Genomic DNA, 25723 nt, shown 5'->3' with positions numbered 1-25723 from the left:
AAAAAGTTCAGGAACTTGAACAGTACCTGGACCACATTCACTTGAATGGGGGTCCCAAACATCCAGTCATGTGCATGACAGAGCGGCAAACAGATTGACGCTCTCTCTTCCATTAGAATGCCTCTCCCATGATTCCCCTCTGCCACACAGCGGGTGCGCGATGACGTCACTATCGCGTACCTGCTGTGTGCCAGGCCGACTGCAGCACAGTTCCTGACATCGGAGCAGAGCCGCCGCCGGAATCAGCGTGGGAGCGAGGAGGAGAGGAGAGTATTGTGGTTTTTCTTTTATATATCTCCATCTACATCTATCAGTAAGTCCTGGTTGTACGGGGAAGGGGGGGGGAGCTGAATGATACCCTATGAGGGGCTACATTATACCGTATGAGGGAGTTGCATTATACCCTATGGGGGCTGCATTATATTCTATGGGAGGGGCTACATTATACTATATGAGGGGGCTAATTTATATACTATGAGGGGGATACATTGTACCACACAATTGGTTGTCTTGTATTTATTTCTATGCAGCTACATAGTGGGCCCCAGGTGCTCCAGTCAGACACTGCATACAAACTATAGGATTAGTAATGGCGTTATCTTATAGACACCTCTCCATTACTAAGCCATGGGCTTGATGACAACTGACCATACAAAGGTGGCATCAACCCCACAAAAATGAACCCCACTTGCCACCGCTACAGGGCAAGTGGGAAGATCTGGGCAAAGTGCCAGAATTGGCGAATCTAATAGATGTGCCTTTTCTTAGCAGCTGCAATATCCATGGCCCCTTATCAGCCCTCTGCTGTCTGATTTAGCAAGGCTGGTTGTCAAAAATGTGGGAGACCCCAAGCCACTTATTAAAATTATTTTAATTAATTAAAATTAGAGTGGGGATCCCTCTATTCTCTTCTTGATAACCAGCCTTGCTGAAGCTGACAGCTGAGGGTTGCGGCCCCAAGCTGTGAGTTTTGCCTTTCTGATTATCATAAATATAAGGGAACCCAAGCAGGATTTGTTTTTTATTTATTTGATTTACAGCACAGGCACCAGCTGATAAATACTCCCATCAGCTGCTCCTGCTCTCACTATTGACAGCAGTAGTCCCACTAGCCGACACTATTGACCACCACACTATTGACCGGTTGTAAACTTTATACCTCCAATCATAGCTGCGGCCTTATGCTATCATTTGACAGCGTGGGAATCGCAGCTGTCTGACCGACGGTGATGATTTTACCGCCGATCACACACAGTGTATGCCATACTCATGCACATGACAGTACGACAGATACCCGGTATTCAATATGGGGGGGGGGGGACAGTAACATGGACGTCCTGGTGAAGTCGATGTTTCCGAACTTCACTGTTCGGGTTCACACATCTCTACAGGTGGTCAAGAGGGGTGCCGTACACCACGAATCCAATATTGATGACATCTTAAGGACAGCTCGTTAAGGCTGGGTTCACATTGTGTTATGGTGGTACGTTTAACGGACTACGTTATAACGCGGTGTAACAGTCCGTTAACGCTGCCATAGACTGCAATGTCGGACGCATCGCTAGCGATGTGCCATCATTGAGTGACGGACCCCGAGACGCGGGCTGCGTTTCCGGGTCCGTCACTGCTAGCACAGATAGAGCTAGCAGATGCTCTATCTGCGCTAGCGCGATGCAAACACCGGCACTTGCGTTACAGCAGCCCGTTAGCGTATGTGCTGAACGGGCGGCTGCTAACGCAGTGTGAACCTGGCCTTATACTATATGCCCAGACAACCTTTTTAAAACACCATTTTCCTGACACTGGTCACAAGATTTTATTACCACAGAGCTGGTGCAGTGGGTCGTATTATTGGCCCAACTGCGATGTAACAAAACTTTGGATTGCACCAAGACCAATGTTAGTCTAGGTGGCATGCACAGGTCCAATTTTTTATTTATTTTTTTTAACTGTCACAGTCTGCGCGAAGGAAAGGAGGGAGGGGAGGCATGTCCAAATTTCATCCAACATTAGGTCACACTTAACCATGCAAGTCAATGGCAGGGCCCTTTGGCTAAGCTCACATGAATGACACAAAAATGATCTTTTATTTATTCTTTCATAGATCAAATCTGCATATAGGAAGCAAAAACAAACAAACGAAAAAACACCGTAATGACTGCTGATGTAAAAAAACAAAAAAAAAACAAATTACATACAAATGCAAATCCGTTTTTTTTTTTTGGGGGGGGGGGGGGAGGGGTGGCAAAATACAGGTTGTTTTCTCTTTGTTTAAACACTTAGTGACCTGAGAATCATAAAAAGTTTACAAAGTACTAGGATATGTTTTCTAGGTAAATGTTCAGGGACCAACTCAAGCAGTGAAATAAAGTATTGTCCCACCCAGAAGCGAAATGGTTAAACAGCTTTTTACAGTTTGTTCAAAAGTGTGAGTAGTAATATACGACCCATAATATGAGCGGAAGAACAAATAAGGAGAAACAGCAGAAGTAAGCATTCATAACTTCCTTCACATAACAAAGGTCAACTTAAAACATTCTCATAGAAATAGCTGGACAAAGACCAAACTCCTGTTGGACGTCTTGGAAAGATCTTCAGTTTTTCAAAATGTTTGTACGACTTTACCATAACCACCTCTTCCTGCATCATAATCCTGGCGATACTCATCTCTAACCTGGTAGGAAAAAATAATGATTTATTGGGTTCACAAGAACACTGTATTTAAGAAACATACAGTGGGGAAAATAAGTATTTGATGCACTGCCGATTATATAGATCTAGATATATATAGATATAAGAGAAACAAAATTAGAGCAGCACAAAGAAAAAGTCCAGGTGCAGAGTACCCCAGGCAAATACCAAACCTCAATGATAAAAATCCACAAAAATTGGAGGCAGCACACCGTTTTGTAGTGAAAAGGAGCTATTTAATCAGCCCAGAAAGCGACGTTTCTGTCCCAACAGGAACCTTCCTCAGGCCTCTTTCAGACGTCCAGATAATTCCGGTACCGGAATTATCCGTGTGCTCACGTAGCACATCAGTGTGGCACACGTGTGCCGCCCGAGGACCACACGGACCGTGCAGGAGACAGCGCTACACTAAGCGCTGTCCCCCCTGTGTGGTGCTGAAGCCGCATTCATCTCTTCTCCCCCGCAGGAGAGAAGAGATGAAAGATTATTTTTAACAAAAAAAAGAAAAAATGAAGTTTTCTTGTGACTCCCCCCTCCCATCCCCCGTGCGCCGCCCAGCCCCTTGCATAGAAATACTCACCTAGCTCCCGCGATGTCTCCTCTCTCCTCTCAGCGCTGGCAGCAGGTCCTGTGTGAGCGGTCACGTGGGACCGCTAATTACAGTGAGGAATATGCGCATATTCCTCACTGTAATGAGCGGGACCACGTGACCGCTCACACAGCACAGGCTGCAGCCGCTGAGAGGAGACATCGCTGGAGCTTGGAGCTGGGTGAGTATTTCCTGGCCAGCCGGGGATGGGAGACGGGAGGGGCGCATAAACTTTATTTTTAACCCCTTCATGACCCAGCCTATTTTGACCTTAAAGACCTTGCCATTTTTTGCAATTCTGACCAGTGTCCTTTATGAGGTAATAACTCAGGAACGCTTCAATGGATCCTAGCGGTTCTGAGATTGTTTTTTCGTGACATATTGGGCTTCATGTTAGTGGTAAATTTAGGTCAATAAATTCTGTGTTTATTTGTGATAAAAACGGAAATTTGGCGAAAATTTTGAAAATTTCGCAATTTTCACATTTTGAATTTTTATTCTGTTAAACCAGAGAGTTATGTGACACAAAATAGTTAATAAATAACATTTCCCACATGTCTACTTTACATCAGCACAATTTTGGAAACAAAATTTTTTTTTGCTAGGAAGTTATAAGGGTTAAAATTTGACCAGCGATTTCTCATTTTTACAACGAAATTTATTAAACCATTTTTTTTAGGGACCACCTCACATTTGAAGTCAGTTTGAGGGGTCTATATGGCTGAAAATACCCAAAAGTGACACCATTCTAAAAACTGCACCCCTCAAGGTGCACAAAACCACATTCAAGAAGTTTATTAACCCTTCAGGTGCTTCACAGCAGCAGAAGCAACATGGAAGGAAAAAATGAACATTTAACTTTTTAGTCACAAAAATTATCTTTTAGCAACAATTTTTTATTTTCCCAATGGTAAAAGGAGAAACTGAACCACGAAAGTTGTTGTCCAATTTGTCCTGAGTACGCTGATAACTCATATGTGGGGGTAAACCACTGTTTGGGCGCACGGCAGGGCTTGGAAGGGAAGGAGCGCCATTTGACTTTTTGAATGAAAAATTGGCTGCACTCTTTAGCGGACACCATGTCACGTTTGGAGAGCCCCCGTGTGCCTAAAAATTGGAGCTCCCCCACAAGTGACCCCATTTTGGAAACTAGACGCCCCAAGGAACTTATCTACATGCATAGTGAGCCCTTTAAACCCCCAGGTGCTTCACAAATTGATCCGTAAAAATGAAAAAGTACTTTTTTTTCACAAAAAAATTCTTTTAGCCTCAATGTTTTCATTTTCACATGGACAACAGGATAAAATGGATCCTAAAATTTGTTGGGCAATTTCTCCTGAGTACATTGATACCTCACATGTGGAGGTAAACCACTGTTTGGGCACATGGTAAGGCTCGGAAGGGAAGGAGCGCCATTTGACTTTTTGAATGAAAAATTATATCCATCGTTAGCGGACACCATGTCGCATTTGGAGAGACCCTGTGTGCCTAAACATTGGAGCTCCCCCACAAGTGACCCCATTTTGGAAACTGGACCCCCCAAGGAACTTATCTAGATGCCTAGTGAGCACTTTAAACCCCCAGGTGCTTCACAAATTGATCCGTAAAAATGAAAAAGTACTTTTTTTTTTTCACAAAAAATTTATTTTCGCCTCAATTTTTTCATTTTCACATGGGCAATAGGATAAAATGGATCCTAAAATTTGTTGAGCAATTTCTCCCGAGTACGCCGATACCTCATATGTGGGGGTAAACCACTGTTTGGGCACACGGCAGGGCTCGGAAGGGAAGGCGCGCCTTTTGACTTTTTGAATGGAAAATTAGCTCCAATTGTTAGCGGACACCATGTCGCGTTTGGAGAGCCCCTGTGTGCCTATGCATTGGAGCTCCCCCACAAGTGACCCCATTTTGGAAACTAGACCCCCCAAGGAACTTATCTAGATGCATACTGAGCACTTTAAACCCCCAGGTGCTTCACAGAAGTTTATAATGCAGAGCCATGAAAATAAAAAATAATTTTTCTTTTCTCAAAAATGATTTTTTAGCCTGGAATTTCCTATTTTGCCAATGGTAATAGGAGAAATTGGACCACAAATGTTGTTGTCCAGTTTGTCCTGAGTACGCAGATACCCCATATGTGGGGGTAAACCACTGTTTGGGCGCACGGCAGGGCTCAGAAGGGAAGGCACGCCATTTGGCTTTTTAAATGGAAAATTAGCTCCAATCATTAGCGGACACCATGTCGCGTTTGGAGAGCCCCTGTGTGCCTAAACATTGGAGATCCCCCAGAAATGACCCCATTTTGGAAACTAGACCCCCAAAGGAACTAATCTAGATGTGTGGTGAGCACTTTGAACCCTCAAGTGCTTCACAGAAGTTTATAACGCAGAGCCATGAAAATTAAAAAAAAACAATTCTTTTCTCAAAAATGATTTTTTAGCCCGCTATTTTTTATTTTCCCAAGGGTAACAGGGGAAATTTGACCCCAAAAATTGTTGTCCAGTTTCTCCTGAGTACGCTGATACCCCATATGTGGGGGTAAACCACTGTTTAGTCACATGCTGGGGCTCGGTGACGTAGTGACGTTTTGAAATGCAGACTTTGATGGAATGCTCTGCGGGCGTCACGTTGCGTTTGCAGAGCCCCTGATGTGGCTAAACAGTAGAAACCCCCCACAAGTGACCCCATTTTGGAAACTAGACCCCGAAAGGAACTTATCTAGATGTGAGGTGAGCACTTTGAAAACCCAAGTGCTTCACAGAAGTTCATAACACAGAGCAGTGAAAATAATAAATACGTTTTCTTTCCTCAAAAATAATTATTTAGCCCAGAATTTTTTATTTTCCCAAGGGTTACAGGAGAAATTGGACCACAAAAGTTGTTGTCCAGTTTCTCCTGAGTATGCTGATACCCCATGTGTGGGGGTAAACCACTGTTTGGGCACACGTCGGGGCTCAGAAGGGAAGTAGTGACTTTTGAAATGCAGACTTTGATGGAATGGTCTGCGGACGTCACGTTGCGTTTGCAGAGCCCATGGTGTGCCTAAACAGTAGAAACCCCCCACAAGTGACCCCATTTTAGAAACTAGACCCCGCAAGGAACTTATCTAGATATGTGGTGAGCACTTTGAACTCCCAAGTGTTTCACAGACGTTTACAACGCAGAGCCGTGAAAATAAAAAATCATTTTTCTTTCCTCAAAAATGATGTTTTAGCAAGCATTTTTTTATTTTCACAAGGGTAACAGGAGAAATTGGACCCCAGTAATTGTTGCGCAGTTTGTCCTGAGTATGCTGGTGCCCCATATGTGGGGGTAAACCACTGTTTGGGCACACGTCGGGGCTCGGAAATGAGGGAGCACCATTTGACTTTTTGAATACGAGATTGGCTGGAATCAATGGTGGCGCCATGTTGCGTTTGGAGACCCCTGATGTGCCTAAACAGTGGAAACCCCTCAATTCTAACTCCAACACTAACCCCAACACACCCCAATCCCAACTGTAGCCATAACCCTAATCACACCCCTAACCACAACCCTAATTCCAACCCTAACCCTAAGGCTATGTGCCCACGTTGCGGATTCGTGTGAGATTTTTCAGCATCATTTTTGAAAAATCCGCGGGTAAAGGGCACTGCGTTTTACCTGCGGATTTACCGTGGATTTCCAGTGTTTTTTGTGCGGATTTCACCTGTGGATTCCTATTGAGGAACAGGTGTAAAATGCTGCGGAATCCGCACAAAGAATTGACATGCTGCGGAAAATACAACGCAGCATTTCCGCGTGGTATTTTCCGCACCATGGGCACAGCGGATTTGGTTTTCCATATGTTTACATGGAACTGCAAACCTGATGGAACACTGCTGCGGATCCGCAGCAAAATCCGCACCGTGTGCACATAGCCTAATTCTAAAGGTATGTGCACACGCTGCGGAAAACGCTGCAGATCCGCAGCAGTTTCCCATGAGTTTACAGTTCAATGTAAACCTATGGGAAACAAAAATCGCTGTGCACATGTTGCGGAAAAACTGCACGGAAACGCAGCGGTTTACATTCCACAGCATGTCACTTCTTTCTGCGGATTCCGCAGCGGTTTTACAACTGCTCCAATAGAAAATCGCAGTTGTAAAACCGCAGTGAAATGCGCAGAAAAACCGCGGTAAATCCGCGATAAATCCACAGCGGTTTAGCACTGCGGATTTATCAAATCCGCAGCGGAAAAATCCGCAGAGGAACAGAATACGTGTGCACATACCGAAACCCTAACCCTAACCCTAACCCTATTCTAACCTTAGTGTAAAAAAAAAAAAAAATTCTTTATTTTTTTATTGTCCCTAACTATAGGGGGGACAAAGGGGGGGGGGGGGTCATTTACTATTTTTTTTATTTTGATCACTGAGATATAACCTATCTCAGTGATCAAAACTCACTTTGGAACGAATCTGCCGGCTGGCAGATTCGGCGGGCGCACTGCACATGAGATAAGCGCTGTCCCCTGCATCTGGTGCTGAAGCCGCCATTCATATCTTCTCTCCAGCAGCGTTCGCTGGTGAGAAGATATGAAAAATCCTTTTTTTTGTTTTTCGTGTTTAAAATAAAGATCCCTATGGGAGGTGGAGCCACATATTCATGTCTGTAATCGGCGGCACCACGTGACCGCTCATACAGGAGAAGCTGCGGCGAGGACAGGACACTGCGAGGGAGCCAGGTGAGTATTTTATTAACAGCCGGGGGGGGGGGGGGGGGGGCGTTTTTTTTATAACGCTGGGAGCGTCACTCTGTCCGAAGCCTTTATAGACTGCGCCAGCGCAGTCTGGGCCTCACAGAGCGTCGCTCCCAGGAGATCGCGGTATGCGTAAACACAACGCACACCGCGATCTCCACCGGAGAGTCAGGGACCGCCAGGAGGGTAAGTATATTCACCTGTCCCCCGTTCCAGCGCTGCGTGCGGCTCCGTCTCCCGGGTCCTCTGCTGTGACGTTCCCAGTTCAGAGGGCGCGATGACGCGCTTAATGCGCGCTGGCGCCGCCCTCTGACTGAACAGTCAAAGCCAGAGGAGCCGGAAGATGGCGGCGCGCAGCGCTGGAACGGGACAGACAGGTGAGTATAGCAAGTGCTGGGGGCCTGAGCTAGCAGTGACTCCGGCACCTGACCCCCACAGCGCGCCGGTGTCCCCGCCTGCTCAGGCCCCCAGCACTCGGCGCCCAGCGACGATAGGCGAGTATGGTATTTTTATTTTTATATATGGCAGCAGCATACGGGGCATATATAATGGAGCATCTTATGGGGGGCATATAATACAATGGTGGCGCAGGATGGCAGCAGCACATGACAGAACGGGCGCAGGATGGCAGCAGCACATGACAGAACGGGCGCAGGATGGTAGCAGCACATGACAGAACGGGGGCGCAGGATGGGAGCAGCACATGACAGAATGGGGGCAGGATGGCAACAGCACATGAAAGAACGGGGGCACAGGATGGGAGCAGCACATGACAGAACACGGGCGCAGGATGGGAGCAGCACATGAAAGAACGGGGGCGCAGGATGGGAGCAGCACATGACAGAACACGGGCGCAGGATGGGAGCAGCACATGAAAGAACGGGGGCGCAGGATGGGAGCAGCACATGACAGAACGGGAGCAGGATGGGAGCAGCACATGACAGAACGGGAGCAGGATGGGAGCAGCACATGACAGAACAGGGGCGCAGGATGGGAGCAACACATGAAAGAACGGGGGCACAGAATGGGAGCAGCACATGAAAGAACGGGGGCGCAGGATGGGAACAGCACATGACAGAATGGGGGCGCAGGATGGGTGCAGCACATGACAGGATGGGGACGCAGGATGGAGCAGCACATGTCAGAATGGGGGTGCAGGATGGGAGCAGCACATGTCAGAATGGGGGTGCAGGATGGGTGCAGCACATGTCAGAATGGGGGTGCAGGATGGAGCAGCTCATGACAGGATGGGGACGCAGGATGGAGCAGCACATACCAGGATGGAGACCATATACCAATATAGATGCTAGCCACCCGGGCGTAGAACGGGTTCAATAGCTAGTACATATTATATACACACACACACACACACACACACACACACACACACACATCCCCAGATCATCACCGATCACCCACTGTGAAATTTGGTGGAGGTAGGACACACTGTGGCTTATACACCTCTCCAGGTCTCCGTATAACCATTAGACAACCAGGTGTTGATCTGGGGATGCTTCAGCAAGGCTGGAATTGGGCAGGTTAATCTTTGCAAAGGACGTATGAATCAAGCCGCATGAAAAGGTTATCCTGGAAAAGCAGTTGATTCCTTCTGCTCAGGCAATGTTCCCCAACTCTGAGGACTGTTTTTCCAGCAGGACAATGCACCATGCCACACATCTAGGTCAATCAAGGTGTGGATGAAGGACCACCACATCAAATCCCCTGTCATGGCCTGCCCAATCTCCAGACCTGAACCCCATTGAAAAATATAGTTATTACCAATAACTATTTCTCTGAGCACATGACGGCACCACGGAGAGAGGGTGATCCGCCCACCAAGGACAGGAAACCTACAGATAAAAAGGCGGCACCTCTCTCCCACATCAGTTGTTTACTAGAGAATGATGGGAGACTAAGAAACAGAGTCTTACTTTTAGCATTACTTAAACTTAATTGAGATACCGCGTGACTATTCAGGTAATTAGCATATGGCACTATATTAATGTGCACACCCATAAGTGAAGGGAGGGAATGTACGGGTGCCGTCATGGGCTCACAGAAATACTGTTATCGGTAAGAACTATATTTTTCTCTGACGCCCATGACGGCACCACGGAGAGATTTGCAGAGATTGTACATTCAGGGAGGGACCACCGCTTCCAGAACCCTTTTACCAAAGGTAAGGTCTGAAGAGGAGATAAAGTCCAATCTATAGTGCCTATAGAATGTAGATGGTGAGGACCAGGTAGCAGCTCTACATATCTGGTCAATTGAAGCTCCGGCCTTCTCTGCCCAAGAGGTTGCTACTGCTCTCGTTGAGTGAGCCTTGACATCTCCCGGGAAGGGCATCCCATTTGAGGAGTATGATAGGCTGATGGCGTCCGTGATCCATCTCGCCAAAGTGGCTTTGGAGGATTTTTTCCCCTTTCAGGGACCCTGAAAACACAAAAAGAGAGGCATCCTCCCTACTCTCCCAGGTGGCTTCTATGTAATGCATGAGGCATCCTCTGACATCTAATGTATGTAAGGATTCTTCCTCCTTGGTTTTAGGGTTGGGACAAAAGGAGGGGAGAGATCTCTTGAGTTCTATGGAATCGGGATGCTACTTTTGGGAGGTATGCTGGGTCTGTTTTAAGAACAACCCTATCCTCCAAAAACTGGGAGTAAGGTAGGTTAGCAGATAGAGCCTGAATGTCGCTAACTCTATGTGCAGAGGTGACGGCGACTAGCAGGGATGTTTTGAGGGATATGATTTTCAATGGGATATCCGCTAAGGGTTCAAAGAGAGGTTTAGTCAGGGCCTTAAGGACCAAATTTAAATCCCATTGAGGGGTAACCCTTACAGGAAGAGGTCTCGATCTACCTGCTGCCCTGATAAACCTGGAAACCCACCGATTCCCTGCCAAATCATAGTTAAATAGGGCTCCCAATGCTGCCACATGGACTTTCAGGGTACTTGCGGCTAGACAGATTTCCAACCCATTTTGTAGGAACTCTAATATGGATTTAAGAGGGACTCCATGTATTTTAGCGCCCGAGGATGAAAGGAATTTTTTCCATATTTTCCCATATTGTTTGGTCGTGATTGGTTTCCTACTTTGTAGTAGAGTAGATACCAGCCCCGGAGAGAATCCTCTGCTTTATAGTAGCTGCCTCTCAAATGACAGGCTGTCAAGTGTAAGCTTGCAACTTGCGGATGATGAACTGGGCCCTGGGAGAGGAGGTTTGGAAGGTCTGGAAGGCCTCGTCATCCAAGAGAACCGAGGCCTCTTTGGCCAGAACGGGGCTATTAAGATCAAATGAGCCCCGTCCTCCCGAATCTTCCTCAGCACTGCCGGAATCAGAGCGATTGGGGGAAATGCATACGCTAGTTGATGGAACCATAGAATCAGGAACGCATCTAACGATACTGGGTTCCCCAATGGGGTTATGGAGCAAAAAGTGTTTACTTTTTTGTTCAGGTTGTTTGCGAAGAGGTCTATGCTCGGTACCCCCTATTTTTCTGTAATCTGGGTGAACACTGATTTAGCTCCCATTCCCTTTGCTTTAGATGGGAACGACTCAAAGTCCGCTCTGTAATTGTCCACCCCTTTTATGTGAAGGCCTGACAGGGATAGAAGGTTGCTTTCGGCTATGTGGAATGTTGATTTAGCTACTTCCATCAGTTTTGAGAGCGAGTACCCCCTTGATGATTCAGGTACGCTATGATGGTCAGGTTGTCTGACATAATCCTGACATGGTGGGAGTGAACTCCAGTAGTGCAAACTTGACTGCCAGTAGTTCTTTCATGTTGGAAGATGCTTTTGTTAGAGTCGGAGGCCAAGTACCTTGGGCTAATAGGTCATTCAGATGAGCCCCCCACCCGCTGGGGCTTGCGTCCGTGGTTACTACTTTTGAAATCGGAGTTACCCACGGGACCCCTCGGGAAAGATTATTTCACGATGTCCACCTTTTTATTGACCGAGTTGTGTGCGGAGATAAACTGAACCGACCTTCTAAATTCCCTTTTAGAGACTTCTGACAAGATTTGCCATTGAAGGTCCCTCACATGTAGTTGAGCCCATTGGACTGCAGGGATGCATGATGTCATGGATCCCAAGAGGGACATGGCTTGGCGGAGGGTTATGGAGGGGATATCTTGCATTTTGGACACCAGACCCGAGGAAAGACATAGATATAAGACATCCACAATCAAGAATGAGTCTAAAAGTTACAGAACATAGGTGCATACATAGCTATAATAGCAAACATTTGGTTCAACTGGAAGATGAAGGGGTATGGTGGTCAGGGGAGGCAATGAAGGGTGAGGAAACCCAAGGATCCCACCATGTAAGGACCTTATTCTTCTTCGCAAGAAAGTCTGCAGTGATAGACTCATAACTAAAGTGCAGATTAATTTTAGATATTAATTCCGGTCTGGAGGGAATAATAGAAGATCTCCAATGCTTTGCAATACATTGTCTTGCCGCAACAAGAATATTAGAGACAATGGGTTGCAGGGTAGGAGGGAAGTCCAAGAAAGATATACCCAGCACTGCTAAAGGTCCAGTTAGGATGACGGGAAAGTGAATTACCTCTGAGAGAATCACTTCAACCTGACGCCAGAATGTTTGCACGCGAGGGCAACTCCACCATACATGAGCCAGCGAACCGGGAAGATTGCAATTTTTCCAGCATAATGGGGAAGAAGAGGGATAAAATTTAGCCAATTTAACGGGAGTGAAATACCACAGGAGCTGAATTTTTTTGCTTTGTTCGAGGTGACCAAGGCACGAAGAAAATCAGGAGGGATGCAGCATAGCCATGCTCCAATCCTCCGGGGAGGCCTCGAATGCAAGGGCCTCCTCCTAAGTGGACATAAAATGGGAGTCTCAGAAAAAGCATGGGAAAGGAGGGATTTATAAATGATGGAAATGCCGTGAGCAATCCAAGTATTTGGTCTGAAGAATCTGTGGATTGGGGTCTCCGCACCCAAGGGGGACACAGTCACACCGAAAGAGATGCAGCGCTTAAGGAAGCTATGAATTTGGAAATACTGAAAAAAAGCCCTAGGAGGCAAGTTATAACGAGCAGTGAGATTCGAAAATGATCTCAGGCCAGACTCGTCATAGAGATCATCCACCCGGTGTATCCCGCACTCCCCCCAGGCGAGGCTCTATTGCACACTCCAATGCTTGAATAGAAACATAATCAAATATGAAGGGGAGGTAAGTAGGGCAAAGACTTGTCCAAATTTTAGCAGCTGAGAAAATTGTTTTAAGCGACGAGCTCCATCTGGGCAGTTGGAGCAAACAGAGTTCCAGCAGTAACTTGAGAGAACCCCTAGGAGCAAAGTGTGACTCAATATGGAACCACTGGAGGGAGGAGTTCCCCTCCCACCAAATCTTAAGGGGCTCTAGGAGGGCAGCTTTATAATATATAGATGGATTTGGGGGGCTCCAAGACCACCCCTGGCATATGGGAGAGACATTAGAGAGCGTTTTATTCTATGTGGTTTGTCATTCCAAATAAAACGGTCAATAATTGCTTGAAACGCAGAGAGGTACTTAGAGGGAATAGCAAGGGGGAGGCATCTAAAAAGATATATAAGTTTAGGGAGAATTAACATTTTAGACGTTTGTATCCTAGCCATCCAGGATAGTTGAGAGCAGGCGAGCTGGTCGATTTCTTTTTTAATTTCGCGGAGGGTTGAGTCACAGTTAAGGCGTACAATGCTTTTAATATGGGTAATTTGAATACCTAGGTAAGTGAATCCAAGCGGGGACCAAATGAAAGGGTACTTAGCTTGAATTTGAAGGGAGGATGAGATAAAAAGGGGAAAAATTGTGGATTTGGACAGGTTCAGCTTATAATAGGAGGCTTCAGCAAATTGGGTGAGAATGGAAGACACCGCAGAGAGTGACTGTAGGGGAGAAGAGCAAGACAACACCACATCGTCGGCATAGAGGCCAATTTTGTGTTCGTGACTTCCCACCATTACCCCCTTAATGTCGGGGCATTGCCTCACCGTAGCCGCCAGGGGCTCCATGACCAGAGCAAAGATAATGGGGGAGAGGGGGCAACCCTGCCGGGTCCCATTTGAAATAGAAAATATACGGGATTTGAAGCCGGCTGAGCGAACAGAAGCACAAGGATTAGAATACAGAGCCATAATTGCCGAGAAAATTTGGCCTGTAAGACCAAATTTGTGTAGAGTAGAAGCAATATACCCCCAGTGCACCCTGTCGAACGCTTTTTCCACGTCAAGAGACAGGAACACACTGGGGAGGCTCCCCCTCTCCACCACATCCAGCAGGTCGATCAAGCGTCTCGTACCATCTCTAGTCTGCCTACCCGGGACAAACCCAACCTGATCCGAGTGAACCAAGGATGGGAGCACCGACAATAACCTATTAGCCCAGACTTTAGCATATATCTTTACATCACAATTTAGAAGGGCAATGGGACGAAAATTGCCAGGAGAGGTCATAGGCTTCCCAGGTTTAGGAAGGGTTGATATACAAGCCTCCAAACCCTCTTTCTCAATTGTGCCTATGGAGCGCCAGTAGTTAAATAACCGTATGAGGAAAGGGGAGAGAATAGTGAGAAATTGAGAGTAGTATGAAAAGGAGAATCCGTCCGGACCCGGGGCAGAACGTTTTTTGGCCTCTTTGATTATTTGGGAGATTTCAATTGCCTCTATGGGAGCATTAAGTAGTGACAACTGCTCTGGATTAACTGTGGGGAGATTCGCTTTACCCAAAAAGGCATTTATTGAGTCTTGAGAAGGTTGAGGAGTATTTATGTCAGAATCTAGGTTATATAATGAAGAATAGTATGAGGCAAATTCTTCAGCGATATGGATTGGATTGTAAATCTGAGAACCATCCGACTTAAGAAGATAAGCCACTTTAGTGTGGGCTTCTTTTTTTTTTTTTTAACGCGTTTAGCTAGTAAGGCGCCTGCTCTGTCACCCATGGAGTAGAATTTGGCTTTCGATTTCCTGAGCGAGTTTTCTGCTCTGTGGAGGAGGAGTTGGCGAAGGTGCAGGCGTGCATCAGAGAGACTGGAGAATAATTGAGGGGAGGGGCAGGCTTTGTGGTGAGACTCTAACCGGGCCACTTCAGCTAAGGCAGATTGAAGGTTTAAATTATACTTGCGTTTAGCTGTCGCAGCCATCTTAATAAAAAGGCCACGAGCCACTGCCTTGTGAGCGAACCAAAAGGGAGTCCTCGCGCACATCCGCCCAGTCATTAAAGGCAAAGAATTCCTGCAAAGAATTTTCAATTAGTGTAGAGTTCGCTTGCTCAGATAGAAGGTGGTCATTAAGGCGCCAGTGTGAAGGGGGCCTGATTGCAAGGGGGTCTTTTAGGGAGACTGACACAGGAGCATGATCAGGCCAAGTAATGTTACCTATATTTGCAGATATGCAGTGAGGGAGAGCGACATCATCTACTAAAATATAATCAATTCTACTGTAGGAACCATGCCGAGGGGACCAAAATGTGTAGTCTCTCTCATTACAGTGAAGATATCTCCAGATATCATGCAAGTTGCAGGAGCTAATCAGCTGAGCCGCATCACCCCTGGCCACGCCGGACGATGAACAATCCAGATTCTTGGATACTGGAATATTAAAGTCTCTAGCCACTAATTTGTAACCATGCTGATATTTACCTAAGGTTTGAAATAAATTGTTTAGAAATTTAACCTGACCAAAGTTCGGTCCATACACACAGGCAATGGTGTAGGGAGTATTATTGATTAAACATAAAATTATAATGTATCTACCCTTAGGGTCAGCTGTAGAACTAATAAGCTGGAAAGAGTTAGCCTTGCTAAAAAAAACTGCCACCCCAGCTTACTTAGATTTCCCATTCGCAAAAAATTGGTAGGGGTACAAATTCGAGTACATTCTTATATTATCCTGTTCTAGTAAGTGTGTCTCCTGTAAGCATATAATATCGTGCTTGGATTTAGCGAGGTGACGCCATACAATCGATCTCTTACCAGGTGAATTAAGACCGTTAACATTGATAGAATATAAAGAAACACTCATTGTAAAATGTTATACAAATTGTGGAAGACGATGTGCAGATGCACTGCCCACAAAAATAAAAGAGGAACACCATCATGTCGTGGAGTACCCAACAATAACAATCTGAAGTGGGGGAGGGGGGAGAGGGGAAGGAGGGGGAAGGGAAAAACAAACATACAAAATCCAAACATTCAAACAAAGGGACATCCAGGAAAAACCTGAGTCCAAGGTGAAAATAGAAAACAGTTCACCTATGGGGCAATAGGCCGAGGAGATTCTTGCCAGGAACCAGCCTCAGCAAAAAAAAAAAAAAAACAATTCAGCGAACAAAAATGAAAGGAGAAAAAAAAAAACGAAGTCTAAATCTTTGCGGGAAAAAGGAAGAAATAAGTTCTTCCAGCCAGGATATGGAAAAGAGCGACACTTCAGGCGACCTTCCAGTCTGGGGTAATACGGCGCCTCCGTGGGTTAGGACCTCCAGGCTTGGGGGAAGCAGAGGCAGTAGAGGGTGCAGGAGGGTCAAAGCCCCACTGTGACAGGGTCTTGGCTGCTTGGGACGGAGATAGGCATGTGGTAATTGAACAGTCTTTGCGGATGCAAAGCTTGGTGGGGAAACCCCAGCGGTAAAGTATACCTTTTTCCCTCAGAATTGAGGTGTATGGTGCAAATGCCCTGCGAAGGGCCAGAGTTCCCGGAGACAGATCAGGAAATACAGTAATGGCAGCAAAGCGTTCAGGCAGTGACGGCTTCATTCTCAGTGCTTGCAGAAATTCCTCTTTCATAACAAAAAAATGGATGCGAGCTAGTACATCTCTAGGGACCGCAGGGTCAAGGCCTGAGTGTTTAGGGATCCGATGAATACGGTCAATCACAATGTCATTTTTGGAATAAAGTGGGAGGACAGATATGACAAAATCTTGCAGAAAGGCTCTGAGATCATCAGTACCAACTGTTTCAGCAATGCCTCTGAGTTTTACATTATTTCTTCTAGATCTGTCCTCCAGATCCAGGGTTTTAGCATGGGTTCTGGTAACAAGCAGCTGCAGGTTATCATGAGCCTCCCATAAGTCGTTGTGAGAAGCCACCAGATCGGACATTTTATTTTCAAGATGGTCTGTGCGGCCTCCCAATTCCTCCACCTCCCCCCTGAGCTCCGCCATCATGGAGCGCATATCCTCCTGCAGGGAGGTACGGAGGTCTCCAAGCATGTCTCTGAGCAGCGCTGCTGTGACTGGGGCATCTGAGAGATCAGCCGCCGCTGAGCTAGAGGCAGAGGACTGAGAGCCTCGGCGTGCAGCTCTGGAGGATCTTGGGGATAGCGGCGCCATCTTGGATCTCTGGGGCTGCTGAGGGGTGGCGGCAAAGAAGTCCACAATGCGCCTGGAGGGGTCCCCTGCGCCGGCCCTAGATTTCCCCATGCACTCACCGAACAGTAAGGAGCAGGTGTGGGGAGATTTGGAAGGGAAGGCGCCGTCCGTGTGCTGCTGTGTGCCGCTTTATGGGTCCTGGGACCGGAGCTCCCACGCTATGCGACCTGCACCATCGGAAGTCAGGCCACGCCCCCCGAAACAGCATTTTAATAGATGTCTTTATTGTTTCCATCTTGAACGCTTGGACCTCTAGGTATTTGTTTAGATTTTTCAAGTTTATGATAGTCCTGTATGACTATCCGGCTTTTTCCTCAGGAACAGAGGGGAATAATATCCTTGCCCTTTTTCTTGAGGGGGAACTTCTAGGAGAACCCCCTTGTTCACTAGTCCAATGACCTCGTTTTCTACTGCCAGTTGCTCCTCCCCTGAAGACGTTGGCGATGTCACCATAAAGGAAGGACAAGGGGGTTTGAGAAATGTCAGTTTTAGTTCTGATTTTATTATGCTCAGGATCCATGGACTGCTGGTAATTTTCTCCCAGGCCGAAAGAGGGACAGTCTCCCCCCCCCACCTGGGGCAAACATTCATTGGGAAGATTTTTTGTGGTCACTGGGGCTCTTATTGAACAAAAACCCTTTATTCTTGTTTCTCTTATCCTCCCACTTGTCTTGGTTTTTCCCCGTTTCCTTTGGAAAAACCTCTTGCTCCGAAAGGGCCTTCTGTAGGAAGGGAAACCCAGGGAGGGGAAAGATTTATTTTTATACCCCGCCTTTTCTAACATGTCATCTAAGGTGGGGCCAAATAAGAATTCGCCCTCACAGGGGATGGTACACAATTTGGATTTAGTCTGTAGGTCCCCTGGCCAACACTTAAGCCAGAGGGCGCGCCTAGCCGTGTTAGAGAAAACTGCTGAACTAGCAGCCAGCCTGATTGGATCAGCAGAGGCATCTGTCAAGAAAGCGGCCGCCCCCCTCATCACCGGCAAGGTGTTTAATATGGAGTCCTGGGATGATTTCCCTTTTAACTGGCCTTCCAGTTGGTCTAACCATACCATTAATCAATGGGATGTACATGCGGCGGCAACCGCCGGTGTTAGACCTCCCCCAGCTGCTTCCCAGGAACTTTTGAGAAAGGCGTCCGCCTTTTTGTCCATGGGATCTTTCAAGACCCCAATGTCCTCAAATGGGAGGGCAAATTTCTTTGATGCCTTAGCTATGGCGACATCTAGTTTAGGGGCTTTTTCCCAGAAGGAGCAAGATTCATCCTCAAAAAGGTACTTTCTTTTTGGCGTTATTAACGCTTTCCTTATGGGTTTTTTCCACTCTTTTTTGATTAGTGCGGATATTGTCTCGTTAAGGGGAAATGCTCTCCTCTTTTTTTTTTGCTCAAGACCACCGAACATGATATCCTGTACCGATCTTTTTTGGGGGAGGGTCCACTAGCCCCATTGTGCTTCTAACCGCTTTAATGAGGCCATCTGAGTTTTCCAAAGGAAAACAGCTGTGACCCCCAGAGGAAGAAGAGGATGATGAAGAAGAGGAGTTAGATGTATCCGAGTCCACATCATCACTATCCATAAGAATAGACCCAGGAGATGGGGACCTGTGTCTAGTCTTCCTCTGCTTTTTACCACCCTTTAGGGATCTAAAGGTGTCTTCCACCTGATTTTTTATCAGGGTTTTGAGGTTGGCTGCGAACCCGGGAAGCCCTTCGGATACTGTCTGCTGTATACACATGCTACAAAGCCTTTTCTCCCAGGTAGTCGGAAGGTCTTCTCTACAAAGGGTGCAAATTTTATGCTTAGATTTGCCTAAGATTTTCTTCCCCTAAAGTAAGAAAGACAAATATGTCCTTACTGTCACTGACTTTCACAGAGATCACTTACCGCCTTGCGTACCCATAAATACCGGTTGGAGATGCTCTGCACCTGTCATCCTTGTGCTGGACGCCGTACTGGACTCCTTGCTATGCAGGGACCTTTGGTGTCCTTTACCAGTGACATCTTGGTGTCCTTTTAGCGGCCGTCGCTTTTGCTGCTGCTGTAATGCTGGTGGTGGTGATTTTGATAGGGGTGATGCCTCTAGGTCGCTCATGTTGCCTGGTTGAGCCCACAGAAGCGCCTGACCTGGGCAACTTCTCCCCTTTATGTGGCGGTGATTCCCGCCGTGTATTTAAAGGGACACTGTCACCTGAATTTGGAGGGAACAATCTTCAGCCATTGAGGCGGGGTTTTGGGGTTTTTGATTCACCCTTTCCTTACCCGCTGGCTGCATGCTGGCTGCAATATTGGATTGAAGTTCATTCTCTGACCTCCGTAGTACATGCCTGCACAAGGTAATCTTGCCTTGTGCAGGCATGTACTATGGAGGACAGAGAATGAACTTCAATCCAATATTGCAGCCAGCATGCAGCCAGCGGGTAAGGAAAGGGTGAATCAAAAACCCCAAAACCCCGCCTCCATGGCTGAAGATTGTTCCCTCCAAATTCAGGTGACAGTGTCCCTTTAAATCTGCACCTGCGCAGTAATGCTCTGCCGCCGCCAGTTCCAAAATGGCACTGCGCATGATGCGTGGGACGCTGCACGCCGGAACCCCCGGCTTTTGCAGTGAACAGGCTGACGCTCAGGAGGGAGAGCCGCGCCACTCCCCCCCAACCAGAGGGACCCCCCTGGATGTTGTCGCTGCTGTAGGCATCTTACCTGGGGAGGTGGCCGCGAACTCCATGCCACCTCCCCCGCACACCCTAGAGGCCCACTAGCCCCAGCGGTGGCGCCTCGGGTCACCACACCAGCCGAGGCAGGGGGACCCCTGCTGCCTGAGCCGTACTGATTGGTCCCGGATTCCCGTTCTTCTGTCGGTAAGTCTGTAGGTCTCTCATCAAGGACAGGAAACCAACTGATGTGGGAGAGAGGTACCGCCTTTTTATCTGTAGGTTTCCTGTCCTTGGTGGGCGGATCCCCCTCTCTCTGTGGTGCCCTCATGGGTGTCAGAGAAAACCTCTGAAATGTAAACAAGCCATCAAACAAAGAACTGCTTACATTTTTGAACCAGGAGTGGCATAAGGTCACCCAAAAGCAGTGTGAAAGACTGGAGGAAAGCATGCTAAGAGGCATCAAAGCTATGATTCAAAATCATGGTTATTCCACAAAATATTGATTTCTGAACTCTTCCCGAGTTAAAACACTAGTATTGTTGTTTCTAAATGATTATGAACTTTTTTTTTTGGCATTATTTAAGGTCTTGCAAGCCATGCATTTTTTTGTTATTTTTACCATTTCTCATTTTCAGAAAATAAATACAAAATGTATTGCTTGGAACTTCGGAGACATGATGTCAGTAGTTTATAGAATAAAAGAATAATTTACATTTTACTCAAAAATATACCTATAAAGAGAAAAATCAGACAAACTGAAAATTTTGCAGTGGTCTCTTAAAGGGACTCTGTCACCTGAATTTGGCGGGACTGGTTTTGGGTCATATGGGCGGAGTTTTCGGGTGTTTGATTCACCCTTTGCTTACCCGCTGGCTGCATGCTGGCTGCAATATTGGATTGAAGTTCATTCTCTGTCCTCCATAGTACACGCCTGTGCAAAGCAATCTTGCCTTGTGCAGGCGTGTACTATGGAGGACAGAGAATGAACTTCAATCCAATATTGCAGCCAGCATGCAGCCAGCGGGTAAGCAAAGGGTGAATCAAACACCCGAAAACTCCGCCCATATGACCCAAAACTGGTCCCGCCAAATTCAGGTGACAGGTTCCCTTTAATTTTTGCCAGAGCTGGATATATATGCGTGTGTGTTTTGAAGAATATTTTGTTTTAAAACGATGGGTAAATGACAGAACTGCTGTATGGAAAAGCTCATGTTAAAATCGGATTGTGTACGGATGTCATACAGCTATATAGATGCGAGAAAATCACATCATCGCATTGCAAACGGATTACACACGGATGACCACAAGGAGAACAATCGTGCAACTCTCTGCCGGTGAGAATCGGACCGATTTTTAATACGTTAAGTGTGGCGCCGGCCTAATTGTAATGTTGGAGACTGTAGTCTCGCTTCAGGTCATTGACCAGGTCCTCCCATGTAGATCTGGGCTGATTCCTGAGCTTTCTCAGAATCATCCTTACTCCATGAGACGAGATCCTGCATGGAGCCCCACACAGAGGAAGATTGTGTTTCTTCCATTTTCTAATAATTGTGCCAACTTTTGTTGCCTTCTCACCAACCTGCTTGCCTAATGTTCTATAGCCCATCCCAGCCTTGTGCAGGTCTACAATTTTGCTCCCGGTGTCCTTAAGGGTAAGTGAATATGTTGCAGATTTTTCCCACGCAGATTCTGCAGAATCCGCAGGGAAAAATAACCTGCGTTTTACCTGCGGATTCCAATAGAGGAATAGGTGTAAAACGATGCGGAATCCGCACAAAGAATTGACATGCTGCGAAAAATAAACCACTGCGTTTCTGCACTGAATTTTCCGCAGCATATGCACTGCGGATTTGGTTTCCCATAGGTCTAAATGGTACTGTACACCGCATGGAAAACTGCTGCGGATCCGCAGGGCCAAATCCGCCGCCAAATCTGCAACGTGTTCGCATACCCTAAGACAGCTCTTTGGTCTTGGCCATGGTAGAGGTTGGAGTGTGATTGTCTGGACAGGTGTCTTTTATACAAGTAACAAGTTCAAACAGGTGCAATTAATACAGGTAATGGGTGCAGAGTAGGAAGGCTTCTTAAAGAAAAAAAACCTAACGGTCTGTGAGAGCAAGAATTCTTGCTGGTTGGTTGTTGATCAAATACTTATTTTGTGTATTAAAATGCAATTTTATTATTTAAAAATCTTACAATGTGATTTTCTGGGTTTTATTTTTAGTTTAAGATCAGTATACCTGCAACAAAAATTACAGACCTCTCCATTCTTTGTACCTGGGAAGAGTTGCAAAATCGGCAGTGCATCAAATACTTATTTTTCCCCACTGTAACTAAACATTTCAATTAAAGACAATTTTCACTTTCAATTAATCTATTGGTCCGAGACACCGTTCCTCCTCCGATCCAAGATTACCATGCGATCACATGAGGTCCTCATCAACAGAATCTCACACCAGAAAGTGAGTGAGGACATTGACCACATGAGGTTAGAGGAGAAACTAATGCAAATAGTACGAAAAAGGGTATTTTTATCTGTACCAGTATCAAATTTTTAAAAAACAAAACTACTTGAAAGAAACCGTAATCTCACCTGACCACCCGATCTCCCACGTCCGTACTGTCTACCTTCTTTAAATCCTGCATCCCAGTCTGTTCTGATGATTCTGTCATCTAGACGAGTACCATTAATGAACCTCATGGCTTGCTCAGTGTCTGCCCTGGTGTAGTATCTGATCACAGAGTTAAGGCTTAAAGTTTTTACATTTCCCGAAATGATCACGACTGAACACTAGATTTTGTGTTAACAGCAATACAAATTGTTATTGTTACTAAAGTCACCTATTTTAGCTGTCGGATGATCCAGCAAGGCCTAAAAGAGACAAAGGACATGTTTACACACAGCATGTTTTTCTGCAACAAAAACTCAGAATGGTGATGGGAAACAAAATCATTGTGTACATTATGTGCATTTTACCCCCCATTCATTTAGTTAAAAAACACTGCAATAACTTCTGAAAGAATTGATATGCTGTGGTTTTAAAAAGACACCCAGCAAGTAAAAAACAAACAAAAAAAAACAAGCAAGGGCATTCTGCTTTATTAGTAATGTAAGGCTACCTTTCCACATTAAGGAATTGCTGTGGTTATGATGCTGCGTATCAGCTGTTACAGCACATGTCCGCTATGCGTAAATGTGCAACTGTGTATCACCAGCTGTTACGGAAATGCAGCACGTCTTTCAGGACTGCAGCATATCAACTTCTCTCGCGGAGACGCTAGTCTGCGCAACAGAAAATACCTCAACTGAATGCACTAAAGTCGCATGGTTCAAGTGATTAAAGGGAACTTGTCACCCCGAAAATCGCGGGTGAGGTAAGCCCACCGGCATCAGGGGCTTATCTGCAGCATTCTGTAATGCTGTAGATAAGCCCCCGATGTTACCTGAAAAAGGAGAAAAAAACGTTCTATTATACTCACCGAGGGGCGGTCCCGCTGCTGGTCAGGTCAGATGGGCGTCTCTGGTCCACTCCGGCGCCTCCTATCTTCATTACAAGACGTCCTCTTCTGATCTTCAGCCACGGCTCCGGCGCAGGTGTACTTTGCTCAGCCCTGTTGAGGGCAAAGTACTGCAGTGCGCAGGCCCTCTGACCTTTCCGGCGCCTGCGCACTGCAGTACTATCCTCTGCCCTCAAGAGGGCAGAGCAAAGTACGCCTGCGCCGGAGCCGTGGCTGAAGATCAGAAGAGGACGTCTTGTAATGAAGATGGGAGGCGCCGCAGCGGACCGGAGACGCCCATCCGACCTTACCAGCAGCGGGACCGCCCCTGGATGAGTATGATATAACGTCTTTTTCTCCTTTATCAGGTAACATCGGGGGCTTATCTACAGCATTACAGAATGCTGTAGATAAGCCCCTGATGCCGGTGGGCTTACCTCACCCGCGATTTTCGGGGTGACAGGTTCCCTTTATGAACTGACTAGCTGAAGCCTTCTAAGCGCTATGTAGAAACAGGAGGTCAATTTTGTCTGCAGCGCTGTATAATATGATGGGAGGAAGAGTGATTCTTTGAGAACTTCCATAAACGTCAACCTTCAAATTCAAAGGATACTCTACAAAGCAGAACCCACACGCCGTCTTCTTAACCTTATCGAGGCCCATGACGATTTTCTTCACATCTCCGCTTTTACTGAATAATTCGTAGATTTGCTCCTCTGTGGTGTAGAATGACAGATTTCCAACATATAAAGTGCAGCTCTGCTTCAGGAGCCTCTCCTGATCATCTCTGTTACCCTGGGGGGAGAGAAGGGGACACAAAACCATGGAGATAAAACAAAGTTCTCACTTCTCAGTAACTGGATAGATGTGAAGATTTCAGTGACAAGATCTCGCTCAAATAAGGCCAGGTGCACATATGCAAGTAATCAGCAGCATGTTGGGCGCAGCGCATGTACGCTGCATAAAAAGAGCTGTCGGCTCTCTGGGGGCGCACACCCGCCTGCCTGCCAGCTCTCTGGGGGCGCACACCCGCCTGCCTGCCAGCTCTCTGGGGGCGCACACCCGCCTGCCTGCCAGCTCTCTGGGGGCGCACACCCGCCTGCCTGCCAGCTCTCTGGGGGCGCACACCCGCCTGCCTGCCAGCTCTCTGGGGGCGCACACCCGCCTGCCTGCCAGCTCTCTGGGGGCGCACACCCGCCTGCCTGCCAGCTCTCTGGGGGCGCACACCCGCCTGCCTGCCAGCTCTCTGGGGGCGCACACCCGCCTGCCTGCCAGCTCTCTGGGGGCGCACACCCGCCTGCCTGCCAGCTCTCTGGGGGCGCACACCCGCCTGCCTGCCAGCTCTCTGGGGGCGCACACCCGCCTGCCTGCCAGCTCTCTGGGGGCGCACACCCGCCTGCCTGCCAGCTCTCTGGGGGCGCACACCCGCCTGCCGGCTCTCGGGGGGCGCACATCTACCTGCCAGCTCTCTGGGGGCGCACACCCGCCTGCCAGCTCTCTGGGGGCGCACACCCGCCTGCCTGCTAGCTCTCTGGGGGCGCACACCCGCCTGCCAGCTCTCTGGGGGCGCACACCTACCTGCCAGCTCTCTGGGGGCGCACACCTACCTGCCAGCTCTCTGGGGGCGCACACCCGCCTTCCGGCTCTCGGGGGGCGCACATCTACCTGCCAGCTCTCTGGGGGCGCACACCCGCCTGCCAGCTCTCTGGGGGCGCACTACACTAGTACACAAGGGCCAGCACAGGCCTCCAGGCTCACTGTACTCGGGCTACCACACACCCGTCCCCTCACACAGCCTGAGCCGAGGCTCCACTGCAGACCCCAGGAGACAATCACCCTGAAGTGCTGGTCCCGGTACTGGCTCAGCTCCACGTACGAGTCGCTCTTCAGGGCGCTGAACATTGCTGCTCCCAGCGCCTCCTCCGCCAACAGCCCCGCAATCCGGCAGCCGCTAAGCGACACTGGTGGTTTAGCGACACTCATGAACCAATCAGAAAAGACGCCGTAAAGAAGCATTTCCGGGTTTTCGGCCGAAGAACCGCCGCCATATTTGATGAGGGCGCACAGCTGATCGCGTGCTGACAAGGACATAGGTGAGTACGGACCGTGCTGTCACGGCGGCTGCGCACTGTGTGAGGAAGTAACCGGCTCTGTCTCTGTGCCTCAGGATTCAGTGCGGGCGGCGC

The 25723-nt window shown here is 47.5% G+C and overlaps 1 protein-coding gene across 1 annotated transcript; it reads right to left on the bottom strand.

Annotated features, from left to right (window-relative positions):
• Positions 1–2229: 2229 nt before the first annotated feature.
• On the bottom strand, positions 2230–25706 carry LOC138638152 (nuclear cap-binding protein subunit 2). The gene is made up of 4 exons (XM_069727222.1): positions 25374–25706; positions 24151–24332; positions 22633–22771; positions 2230–2674 (listed from the first exon to the last, which is right to left on the bottom strand). Exons 1-4 carry the CDS (start codon positions 25626–25628, stop codon positions 2603–2605), a joined length of 648 nt encoding a protein of 215 aa, XP_069583323.1. The 5' UTR covers positions 25629–25706; the 3' UTR covers positions 2230–2602.
• Positions 25707–25723: the final 17 nt, after the last annotated feature.

Source organism: Ranitomeya imitator, chromosome 5 (assembly GCF_032444005.1).
Source record: "Ranitomeya imitator isolate aRanImi1 chromosome 5, aRanImi1.pri, whole genome shotgun sequence".
NCBI classification, from domain to species: Eukaryota; Metazoa; Chordata; class Amphibia; order Anura; family Dendrobatidae; genus Ranitomeya; species Ranitomeya imitator.
The sequence above is the reverse complement of the archived record's forward strand: the minus strand, read 5'-3'. Positions and strand labels throughout refer to the sequence as shown.